The sequence below is a fragment of the Chlorocebus sabaeus genome, chromosome 25 (genome assembly GCF_047675955.1).
Source record: "Chlorocebus sabaeus isolate Y175 chromosome 25, mChlSab1.0.hap1, whole genome shotgun sequence".
Classification (NCBI taxonomy): domain Eukaryota; kingdom Metazoa; phylum Chordata; class Mammalia; order Primates; family Cercopithecidae; genus Chlorocebus; species Chlorocebus sabaeus.
Window position 1 is genome coordinate 85,299,704 of NC_132928.1, and position 12,786 is coordinate 85,312,489.

General features: G+C 48.2%; 2 protein-coding genes across 4 annotated transcripts in view; both read right to left on the bottom strand.

The window, feature by feature from the left end:
• Window positions 1-12,786, bottom strand: part of LOC140710301 (endogenous retrovirus group K member 8 Gag polyprotein-like) — a 393,717-nt gene that overhangs the window by 274,660 nt on the left and 106,271 nt on the right.
• The window catches only part of ZNF496 (zinc finger protein 496), a 31,222-nt gene that overhangs the window by 4,948 nt on the left and 13,488 nt on the right, over window positions 1-12,786 (bottom strand). For all 3 annotated transcript variants that reach the window (XM_073011920.1, XM_007990049.3, XM_073011919.1), the window contains 3 exons: window positions 5,580-5,712; window positions 4,958-5,065; window positions 3,741-3,854 (listed from right to left, as the gene is read on the bottom strand). In XM_073011920.1, the coding sequence (XP_072868021.1) occupies window positions 3,741-3,854; window positions 4,958-5,065; window positions 5,580-5,712 (355 nt within the window). The remainder of the gene's footprint in view (window positions 1-3,740; window positions 3,855-4,957; window positions 5,066-5,579; window positions 5,713-12,786) is intronic.

The window sequence follows — 12,786 nt, forward strand, 5'->3', positions numbered from 1 at the left end:
GACACAGCAGGATGGGAGCCATCTCCAAGTCAAGGAAAAAGGCCTCGGAAGACACCAGCTCTGCTGACGCTTTGATTCTGGACTTGCTGCTTCTGGAATTGTGAGAAAATAAGTCACCCAGCCTGTGGTACGCTATGGTAGCCACAGTAGACTAACATAGACTTTGGCCCAGGAAGTACGGTGCAGCTAAAACAAAGACCAAACACCGTCGAAGTCATTTTAGAACTAGGTAATGGGTAGAGGCTAGGAGAGTTTTGAAGTGCATATTTAAAAAGCCTTGAGGAGGTGGCTGGTAGAAATACAGACATTATAGGAAACTGGAGAAAAGGAGATCCTCCAATTATAAAGTGGCAAAGAATTTGGCCAAAATTCTGTGGAACAGAAATTGTAAGTGACGAATTTGGAGACTGAGCTGAGGAGATACCTAAGCAAAGTGTCAAAGGCAAAGACTAGTTTTTTGCTGCTTACAGTGAAACGTGAGATGAGAGAGAAACTCAAGGAGGAACTGTTATAGCAAAAAGGAACCATGACTTCAAGATTTGGAAAATTCTGTCTATCCATTCTGCAAAAAATAAGAAAGTGTGCACTGGAGAGACATCAAGAATGAGGCTGGCTCATCATCTGTTAAAGAGATTCTGAGTGTGATTCATGGATCCAATCTACCATCTCAAGAGAAGCCAGGAACACAGATGAGGTTATCCAGGAAGGTCTACGGAGGACACCCTTGTCTGACGGCCTGCAACCCTGTGAACTGCATGGAGGGCAGGGTTTCTGAGTATTATACACCAGCAGAAGCACTGCCAGTTGGGACTGAGAGGAAAAGAGATGGGATAAAACAAAAGAAGGCTATTGGACTTCTGGGATTCTACAAACTGGCCGACAGAGCTATCTGGCTATGAATATGGACTATCCTTCAGGAAAAGGGAAGAATGACTCCAAAGGTGGCTCAGAGGTTACAGGGCTGCCACTGCCATCACGGGACCAGAGGGTACAGGGCTGCCACTGCCATCATGGGACCAGAAGGTACAGGCTCAGGAGGTGAAGTCATTTCCTCCTGAGTTCCAAAGAGCAGGGCCAGTAGTAGCCTGCTGGCCCTGGAGAACAGAGAACTGAGCCAAAGGTTATTCCTGAGCCTTAAAATCCCATAGAAATGACCTGCTAGATTTTTATTTATTTATTTTTTTGAGATGGAGTCTCACTCTTGTTGCTGAGGCTGGAGTACAATGGCACAGTTTTAGCTCACTGCAACCTCTCCCTCCTGGGTTCAAGCAATTCTCCTGCCTCAGCCTCCTGAGTAGCTGGGATTACAGGTGTGTGCCACCACGCCTGGCTACTTTTTGTATTTTTAGTAGAGAAAGGGTTTCCCCATGTTGGCCAGGGTGGTCTCGAACTCCTGACCTCAGGTGATCCGCCCACCTCAGCCTCCCAAAGTGCTGGGATTATGGGCACGAGCCACCACACCTAGCCCTGACCTGCTAGATTTAAGACTTGCTTGGGACCCATTACCCTTTCTTCTCTTGGATTTCTCTTTTGGAACGAGAATGGTCTATGCTATGCTTTTCTCACAGTTGTACTTTGGAAGCAGAAAACATCTGGCTTCACAGTTCATAGCTGGAGAGGATTTTGCCTCAGGATGAATCATACTTCAAGTCTAACCCATACCCAATTGAGACGTTGATATTTAGACGAGATTCTGGACTTACAGTTGATGCTGAAATAGGTTGAGAATTTGGGGGCTGTTGGGATGAGGTGAATGGATTTTGCATGTGGGAGAGACATGAATTTTGAAGGTCCTGAGGGTGGAGGTCTTACGGGGGATGAATTGTGTTCTCCCAAAATTTCATGTTGAAGTCCTAACCCCAAAGGACCTCAGAATGTGACTGTATTTGAAGATAGGCTCTTTCAAGATGTAATTAAGTTAACATGAGGACATATGGGTGGGTGGGCTCCACAGTCCAATATTACTGGTGTCCTTATGAGAGAAGATCAAGACATTGACAAACACAGAGGTAAGACCACGTGAGTACACAGCAAGGTGGTGGCCATCTCCAAGCCAAGGAGAGAGGCCTCAGAAGAAACCAGCTCTGCTGACACCTTGATCTTCTATTAGTTGCCTCTGCAATAGTGAGAAAATAAAATTCTGTTGTTTAGGCCACCTAGTCTGTGGTACTTGTTATGAAAGCCCTAACAGAGTAATATAGCTCACAGCGGACAACATCACCTCAAATCAGCTAAAATGACCAAAATTTGACGCATAATTTCTACAAAAGGGGAAATAAATCAAGGATAGTCCTATTATGTGCTATCAACAAAATATGAAGAAAATTCCTTGGAGAAAGCAGATGAGACTGCTAGAAGTCTGCCCAAAACCCCAGAGGGTAAGCAACATCTGGGAGTGTCCTGTGTGGGCGTGGATATAGAGAAGCAGACCTGTCACCAGCTATCCGGCATCAGCTGGCGGGAAAAGCCTTTTAGGAAGGCAAGCTGGCAGGAGCTACCAAAATAAAAACAGTGCCCACTCTTTGAAATCTATCATCTCTCCCTTCTCAGTAGCAACCCTTGGCTTCTGACTGTTTCAGAGCAGTCTGTGTCAGAGTCCAACAAGGGAAGAATGGAGTTGAAAACTCCTGTGTACAAATGAACATCCATCCATCTTCTAAAAGTATATTAATGGGGCTGAGAGACATGCTATGGGCAGAAAGAAGCTGGAGAAGATTCAAAGTGCATCACAAACATCAAGCCTGCGCTTGAACTCCACGTGGACCCCAAATGAATGCATCACCCTTGGCATGCAGAGGTGGGCTTCTTAGAAAACCAGGGGTGGGCATCCATGCTTGTGGAGCAGGATCTCATCCTTTCAGATCTCCCACACTAGAAAAGCCCCTTTGTCCATGCATGAAAGGGGGCCAAGTACAAGATGCATGGAGCTGGGTCAAAATGGCACAAATCATGCCTTTAAAAGCATCACAGGTAGAACACATAATGCGTGTGAGTCGGTCTCCATAGCTGCAGAAAACTACAGTGACACGTGGGTTCCGGTAAGAAACAGAGGCTTGGGTTTGATATTTAGAAGAACTTATGAAAGATGGCAGCATTGCAGCCTCTGCTTCTGGAGGTGGTGACTTTTACCAAGACGACTCAGAGCCTACACTGTGGCTATTTCTCTGAAAGCAGGAAAGGAACATACACTTTCCAAGAGTCCTGTGCAGCTTTAGTACACTAGAAACCTGCTCTTTAATGCCGATTCCAAGACTCTGTGCCAGGATGCTGGCCATCCATGCTGAGAAGAAAAACACTCGCCCCATCACCAACAGCACAGCAGCAACACCCTGCTTTGACACACCCTCCCTGGCCCCCAGAAAAGGCAAGGAGGGTGAGCCCGGGACTGGGAGTGAGCTGGAGAATGACCCCAGCACAGAGGAATCTGGGCAAGCAGGTAAGAACACCACTGCAGCTGCCAGCGGGGATCCTGAGGAGTTCAGTTCCTAACTGTCCCATGCCCTCACCACCGCACATTTCCATCACACACCCACATGCCCCCAACACACAGGTGCACCTGGGAATGCACACACGCATACATGCAGCACACCACATACACCACGTATATGCACGCACACATGCATTCCACACCACCATCCCCCATGCCACACATGCACACATACATTCATGTGACACACCAGATACACACATGAACACACAGACACACAGGCATACCCCACCCCTCCCTGGCCCTTCTTTACCTGGGTAGGTGTTTTGAGGCACCACCGTCTGTGGGCAGGCCTGGAACCCCGGCACCTGCAGCTCCTCACGTTTCCTCCTTTCTTCTACCTGGAATGGCTGGAGACTTGGAGAGTCTTTCCAGAGGAGGAAACGGAAAAATTGATTTGTCTTGCACCTACAGCACTACCTGGGAGGGTGCTATCTGAACAGATGCCAGGCTGTGATCTGGGGGCGGCCCTGGGCTCCCTCCTGGGGACTGGCAGGGGGTGGTCACTCAGGAAGTGTCTACTGAGCGAATGAACTTGAAGGCAGAATGGGCCAACTCCACAAACATGAGCTCTGAAGCTAGACAGAGTTTACGCAGATCCGGGTTCTACTCTACTTACTCCATGGCAGAGACAAGTACCTGCCCGAGCCCCGCATTTATTCCCACTTTCTGTGGTGGGTTTTCCGTAGTCATCACCACAGGCTCCTGCATACTCCACACATCCTGCACAAACAGCTTGTGCAGAGCCTATGGGGTAGAGATGGGACAGGAGCTACTGTGCCACGCCATCTCTGAATGCTTGTTCCAGGTGGGGATGGTGTGTCAAAACCGTGTCTGCTTCATGCTCTAGGTCCCAAAGGGGAAGGTGGTGTGGAGCTGCTGATGATTCTGTCAAAGCTATTTCCTCCTGAAGGAGCAGGGGCCTCGAAGCACCATGGCATGGAGATCATGGGTGCAAGCACTGGCAACACAGCCTGAAGGAGGGCTGGAAACTGCTGCTGCTGAGCCCCGCACCTCCCCACACCCCAGTGTCCTCACAGCACCCCTGCACCAGGCAGATGGAAGACTAGATAGGTGAGGCACCTCAAAGGGCTGTGCTCGGTGCCCAGTTAGGAGGAGACACTCCCTCTGCAACCAGGCTTGTCGTGAGTATCTGACCTCACTCCTGGAGGGCTTGCTGTATGGTCAGCACAAACCAGATGTTACTTACAGGCAGAGGAGACAGACATTCCTATGATTTCCCAGTCCTTGGCCGAGGGAATACAATCCCAATGCCTGGCAAAACTAAGATCCCCCATTCTTTCTATGAAAAGTCAGGGACAAGGCAAGACATGCAAGACCCACATAGAGTCTGGGGAAACGAAGAAGGCAAGTAGGGGCTGCAGAGAGAAGCCAGCAAGTGGGTTCATCTCTGGCTGCCAGCAACCCTTCACCCTACTCTGTCCACTCAGTTCTGGAATCACTACTCACCCAAGTAGGAGACCTGGGGCACTTCTTTCCCCTGCAGATCCTGCAGCTCTGGAACGCGAGGCTCATTCTCCTCTCTCTGGGAGAGATCTGGCTGGGCAGCTAGCTCGTCTGTTCAAAGAAAAAGGCAGGATACATGTTTATTAGTAATCTGATCCTGCAGCAACCAGGGCTGGTCCAGAAGAGAAAAGGTGGAGGGATGCCCAGCAGGCGTGGCACCATCAGGGGCGAGAAGTGAAAAGGCCAGAGCCGGCAGCGCAGGGGCAGTGGGGGCAGCACACACAGGGAGAGCTATGGGCTTGGGGGTCTCTCTGAGGCTTTTGGGTATAAAGCAGACATAAAGGGACGAAAGGGTAAGAGTGATGGAAGAGAAATGGACATACAGCACATGTTCTATTTGGTTCTGATAAGCCTGATGAGGTGAGACGGCAGGTGATCAGTCGGACACACTGCCTATAGGGCCGCTGTGTGCAAATGACCTCCCATCCAGGTTGTGGGTGAACAGAGAGATATGATGCAAGCCCCGCTTCCCTGATCTTATGGGATGAAGTTGACTCTTACTCCAAGTGAGAACCCCCCTGCCCAGTTCCCTGGTCTTGAGGTACGGGGGGAAATTAAGTCTTACTTGGAGGAATTGAGACCCCGCAATCCTCCCCAATGATGAACTCTCCATAGAAGCCAGTCTGGGCAGGATCTAGAAGGGACCAATCCTCTTCAGAGAAGCATAAAATCATGTCCTTGAATGGAGAAACCCGATTCTGAAAGCACAGGAGAACAGGGATGCCTCAGTCCGGGACAAGCTAGGTGTCTCAGTCTTAGTCCACTGAGGCTGTGATAACTCAATGCTGTAGGACAGGCAGCTTCTACACAACAGAAATCTGTTCCTCACAGTTCTGGAGGCTGGACGTCCAAGATCAAGGCACCAGCAGGCTGGGTGCCTGGGGAGGGCCCACTTCTTGGTTCAAAGACAGGCATCTTCTGTGTCCTCACAAGATGGAGAGGGCAAGGGAGTTCTCCGGGGCCTCTTTTAGGAGGGACTAATCCCACTCATGAGGACTTTGCCCTTGTTACCTGATCATCTCCCCAAAAGGCTCCACTTCCTAATACCATCATCTTGGGGATTACAATTTCAACACAAATTTTGGGGAGATACAAACACTGAAACCATTGCATTCTGCCCCTGGTTCCCCCCAAATTCATATCCTTTTCACATGCCAAACAAATTCATTCCATCCCAATAACCCCCAAAGTCTTAATTAATTCCAGCATCAACTCAAAAGACCAAAGTCCAACATCACATTTAAATATTATCTAAATCAGTTACGGTTCAGACTCAAGGCACAATTCTACCTGAGACAAAATTTTCTCCAGCTGTGAACCTGTAAAATGAAACAAGTTATGTGCCTTCAAAATATAGTGGTGAGGCCAGCGTGGTGGCTCACACCTGTCATCTCAGCACCTTGGGAGGCCGAGGCGGGCAGATCACCTGAGGTCAGGAGTTTGAGACCAGCCTGGCCAACATGGTGAAACCTCATCCCTACCAAAAATACAAAAAGTAGCCGGGCGTGGTGGTGGGTGCCTGTAATCCCAGCTACTTGGGAGGCTGAGGCAGGAGAATCATTTGAACCTGGCAGGCGGAGTTTGCAGTGAGCTGAGATCATGCCACTGCACTCCACCCTGGGCAACAGGGTGAGACTCCGTCTCAAAAAAAGAAAAAAAAAAAAAAAAAACAAACCACACACACACACACACACACACACACACACACAAAGGTGGGACGGGCACAGGATAAACAATCCAATTCCAAAAAAGGGAAATAGAAAAAAAGAAAAGGAGTAACAGGTCCCAAGCAAGTCCTAAACCTACAGGTCACAGCACATTATGGTTTACAGTTTGAGATTAATCTCGAGAATAATCCTTTTTGTCTTGATACCGTGCTCCCTAGGCCCACTGTGTTGGGAGGTGACCACACCTTCCAAACCCACAGGTGGCACCTTCACTGGGCAAGAGTTGAGCCCCCAAGGCCCTGGGTGGTCCTGCCCCACGGCAGCTCCTAGTGAGGGCCTACCCTCAAGGGGGTTCTCTGTGGTGGCCCCATCTCTGTGGCAGCTCCACCTCTGTGGCAGCTCTGTGTCTCTTTCAGAGGCCCAAGGCTCTCTTGGGCTGGAACTTCGCTGATGGCCCTACCATCTAGGGCTTCAGGGGTGACTGAAGCGGGGCTCTCTGCTATGGTCCCCTGCTTGCTGCGGGTCTTGCGCTCTGGGCCTGTGATGGGCGGAACAGCTCTGATGATTTCTGAATTGCCTTTGGGGTCATTTTTCCATTTTCTTGGACTAGCTCCCAGCCTCAGTTTCAATGGCAAAACCTTTATCTTCTCTCCTAAACAGGCTGGCTCACTCTTATCAACACAGGCTGACAAATATTCCTGATCTTTAAGTTCTGCTTCCCTTTTAAGTAACAGTCCCATCTTTAAATCACTTCTCTCTTTTCACATTTCACAAGCTGCACCTTCAAAACTTTGCTTAGATATTTCTGTGGCCACATATCCAATTGCAGTGGCCTGTAAGTTCTACCTTCCACAACACACTAATACATAAGCACAGTTCGGCCAAGTGATTTGCCACTATAAGAAGGATGGCCTTTCCTCCATTGCCAACCACACATTTCTCATTTTCATCTGGGATCTCATCAGAATAGCTTTACTGTTCACATTTTCACCAACATTCTGGTTGAGAATATCAAATCTCCTCTTTTCTTTTGGAGCCTCACCAGAATCACCAGTAATAGTCTGTTCATGGGCTGGGCACGGTGACTCACATCTGTAATCCCAGTGCTCTGGGAGGCTGAGGCTGGCAGATCACCTGAGGTCAGGAATTCCAGACCAGCCTAGCTAGCCAAAATGGCAAAACCCTGTCTCTACTAAAAATACAAAAATTAGCCAGGTGTGGTGGTGCACGTCTGTAATCTCCGCTACTCAGGAGGCTGAGGTTGCAGCAAGCAGAGATCGTGTCACTGCACTCCTGCCTGGTGACAGGGCAGGACTTCATCTCAAGAAAAAAATTGCCTGCTCACGGCACACAGGCTTTTTCCAGCCTGCACTTCAAAATCCTTTCAGCCTCTACCCATTACCCAGTTCCCAAGCTTCTTCCATGTTGTATTTGTTAGAGTAGCACCCCAAATTTTTGGTGCTAATTTTCTGTCTTAATCCATTTGGGCTGCTCTAACAAAATACCGCAGATTGGGGACTCATAAACATAAATGTATGTCTTACAGTTCTGGAGGCTGGGACGTCTCCAGCTGATACCTGCATAGTTGGGTTCTGGTGAGGGCCCAGTTCCTTGCTCCATAGATGGCCATCATTTCATTGTGTTCTCACATGGTGGAAGGGGCAAGGCTGCTCTCTGAGGCCTCTTTTATAAGGGCACTAATCCATTTATGAGAGATTTGCCCTTATAACCTGATCATCTCTCCAGTGCCCCACCTCTTAATGCCAGCAGCTTGGGGGCTAGCATTTCAACATGTCAAAGTTGTGGGGAGGGGACACAAAAACATTCAGACCATAGCACTAGGGGAGCAGGGGGTGGAAGCTGGGGCTGAGGGAAGAGCCCAAAGCAACATGTGCAGATAGAAGGGAGAGAAAGGAGACTGACTACCCCAGGTCCAGGCTCCAGGGGACACACTGCTTTGTAATTTCTGCTCTTGAATCCACCTCATCCCTATCTTGTTTGGCAAAATCCAAATGGCAGCTACCTTGCTGGGTGGCCAAGGATGTGGAGAAACAGGTCTTCCTACTTTGCTGGGGAGGCTGCACATCCACCACTCCTATGGTGGGCTTCTGGACAATGTCCAGAAGTAACCAGCGTGCTCACCCCTCAATGCAGAGATTTCTTAAGTTTATGTCACACATGTGCAATGTGAAGTCTATAAAAGCTGCTTCATGCAGCATTGATCTAATAAATACTGGAAACCTTGACACACATCAACAAGACAGCGGATTAAGTAAGCTACAGAAACCTCCCAAGGGATGATCCTACACGCACAGAAAGAACGAAGGCCTCTGCACTGAGAAGGAATTCTCTTCGAAGTGTGTTGTTGCAGGAAAACACCTGTGCATGATGGAATCCAGATGGCCACCAAGTGCAGGGCGTCGGAGTTCCGAAGCTTCGCTGCCTCTGAAGAGGGACCTAGGACTCTGGGGTTAGGTGTAGCAGGGAGATTTTTTTCATACACTTTGAATCATGGACCATGGGAATGTGTCAAAAAACTGATTTTAATTTCTATTTTTATCTTTATATTGTTTTAGACAGTCTGTCACCCAGGCTGGGGTGCAGCTGCACAATCACAGCTCACTGCAGCCTCAACCTCCAGGGCTCAATCCTCCTGTTCAGCCTCCCAAGTAGCTGGGACTACAGGCGTGAGCCACCACGTCTGGCTAATTTTTTACTTTTGTAGACATGAGGTCTTGCTGTGTTACCCAAGCTGGTCTCAAACTCTTGGGCTCAAGCAGTTCTCCCACCTCAGCCTCCCACAGTGCTGGGATTACCAATATGAGCCATGGTGCCTGGCCTAATTTTTGTTTTAAAAATGATGGTATATCCATACAATACTAGGAAACTAGGAAAATAAAGCACTCCTTTATATAATTGGAAAGGACCACAAAATAAAATTTTTGTGGAAAAAATAAAATTAACTCATAGGACTTTTATATTACTAGTATCTATGTGACAAGCAAAAAAGGAACAGCACAATTTTTAAAACGTGCCTTGTATCTGCCTACCTCTCTGGAAAACCATCAGTTACTGTCAGATGGTTTCCCCAGGTGTTGGGGCCAGGCATCCAGGACAAGGCTAGGAAGGAGTGATTTTCTTTCTGTATTTTTTGAGGAAAAATTGAATGAGGGGGAGGGGTAGGTGAAGAAGAGAAAGAGATAATGGGGAAAGTGAAGGAAAGGGTATTTGGAAGTCTCTGTACTGTTCTTGCAATCTTCCCTAACTTTAAAATTAATTCCAAAGAAAAAATTTAAAATAAAAATAAAGAGAATACCTCAAAAATTCTAAAACTGCATCAGGGTTTTGGAACAAGGACTCTTGCCTGTACATATGAAACACAGGCATCTTGGTAAAAATTCTGACTCAGTAGGTCAGGGGTGGAGCCTCAGAGGCTGCATCTGAATGAGCCCTAAGTGGATGTGCTGCTAGGAAGAGGTCAGTGCGGAAAAGCCTCTGTCTTCCCAGGCGGTGCCACAGAATCCAAAACGGGCCTCGGGAAGCCACCGGGTTTCCTTACAAGGACTTGTAGGAGACAACCTGATGTTGGTTTCTTAAACCATGGTTGACAAATAATACAAAAGAATCCAGCACTCTGACAAGACTTCCCAGAAGGGTGTGTGCGTGTGTGTGCGTGTGTGCGTGTGTGTGTGTGTGTGTGTACGCGGGCAGAGTATACATTAACAACAGATCGGCTGCTTTTTCCTTTCAGCCTTAGTTAGGTGTTTGAGAATCTACTTGCTATAGTGTGAATGTGTCCCTGAAATGTCTTGTGTTGGAAACTTGATCCCCCACGTGGAAGGACTGAAAGGTGTGGCTTTTAAGAGGTGATGAATGGGTTGTCATGGGAGTGGAACTGGTGGCTTTGTAAGCGGAGGAAGAGAGACCTGAGCAAGTGTGTCAGGACACTCAGCCCCTCGCCATGTGACGCCCTGCACCCACCTCGGAACACCACAGAGCCCCCACCAGCACGAAGGCTCTCACCAGATGGAGCCCCTCGACCTGAATCTTCTCAGCCTCCATAACTATGAGAAGTCAATCTATTTTCTTTATAAATTACAGTTTCAGGTATTCTGTTACAAGTGACAGAAAACTGACTAGACATTCATGGCATCGCAGAAGCAAACCCAGGTCCAAGGGCCAGGTGGGTGGACAGACAGTACTCCAGTCACCTACAGAATCCGACACGGCCACTTGGCAGGATACCCAGGGAGCTTTTAGAACCATGAGGACCAATGCTTACCTGTTTGGGAGGAGCATAAAAACAGGACAGTGATCTACAGCAGGGTCCTTTTATTTGTGATAGATTTATTTGTGAGGCACACAAATAAACTGGCAGAGAAAAGTCCAGAAGGGAGTTCATTAGACCATGCAGAAGCTTCTCACATGACTGGGAACGAGTGCTATCTTTTCACTTCCTACATTTTGTTAATTTTTCACATGAGAAGGGATGGGGAAAATAGATAAACATGTTTATTTACGATTAAATCTTCAGAGGAGATTTTTCTAATGCCTCCCACCAGGCACAATGAAAACCCTGGCCATTGCGCATAAATGAGCGCAGGAGACTCTGACAGGTGGAGAGAGGGTGGCAGAATGGTCAGGGACCTTGGAAGAACATGTGCTAAGTCCACTGGTTTTTCTTTCCACCACGTATTTCCCTGACTTGAAGCCAAAGGAGCCAGCCACCAATAAATACCCATGGGCACAGACCAAAAAAAAGCTCCAACAAAAGCCTGCTCTCTCAGTACAGGACCCGGAAAGGGGCAGCCGAGCCAAACAGATAATAACTGCTCTTCTCCACTTAATCCCACTTGAGAAAACCGTGGCCCCTTCTTACCAGCACCAGCGGAGAATGAGTGGGCAGCCGAGACTTCCACCCTCACCGGGTACAATGAGGTACCCTGACACCCCTGCTGGGGTGGTCTCACAGACGGCCAAACAGGGAGCTGGGACCTCCCCCACGGCTAGCTAAGAACAAGCCCCCTGCCCGCCCGTGGAGACCATGTAGGGAGCTGGAACTCCACTCCCACGCAGGTTTAGGAGGAGCATCCCCACTTTGGTGCCCGTGAAGACCCAGGAGGAAACCTGACATTCTCTCACCAGGTAATAACAAGTGGTGGTCCACCTGCCCTTCTCTTGCTGGAGCAATGTCAAAAACAACACAGCACAACCAAACAAAACCAGCTACACCGAAGTTAAGGTCCAGAGTCTCATCACACAAAAATATGCAGGCAGAAAATCACTCACTATACCAAGAACTGGAAAGATCTGAAACAGAATGAACAAAGATAACCACCAACAGATCCCAACCCTCAGGCGACAGATATGTTAGAACTATCTGACAAAGAAGCCATCACTCCAAACAAACGAAAAAATAGACACAGAACGTCTCAGCAAAGAAACAGAAGATACAGAAAACAATTAACTAGAAATGTGAACAGTACACACCACAATATGAGAGAAGCAGCTCAGTGAATAGGCTCAGCTGAGGAGAGGACAGAAGAAAGACTCAGTCAACTTGAAGACGGAAAAATAAAGTTATTCAATCTGAACAACAGAGAGAATACAGGCTGAAAAAAAAAATGAACAGAGTCTCAGGTACCTTTATAAATGACACAGTTTCTAACAAGAGATCTAAAACCTGTCTCCTTAGCACTCTGGAGAGGAGAAAGAGAGGGAATAAAAAAGTACTAGAAAAATCTAGCTCAAGACTTCCCAAACTTGGAAAGAGACATAAACCTAGAAATTTAAGAAGCTGAGCAAACTCGCTGGGGCACGGTGGCTCACGCCTGTAATCCCAGCACGTTGGGAGGTCGAGGCGGGCGGATCACCTGAGGTCAGAAGTTCGAAACCATCCTGGCTAACACGGTGAAACCCCGTCTCTACTAAAAATACAAAAAATTAGAGCCAGGCATGGTGGCGGGCACCTGTAGTCCCAGCTACTTGGGAGGCTGAGGCAGGAGAATCACTTGAACCAGGGAGGCAGAAGTTGCAGTGAGCCGAGATTATACCACTGCACTCCAGCCTGGGTGACAGAGCAAGACTCTGTCTCAAAAAAAAAAA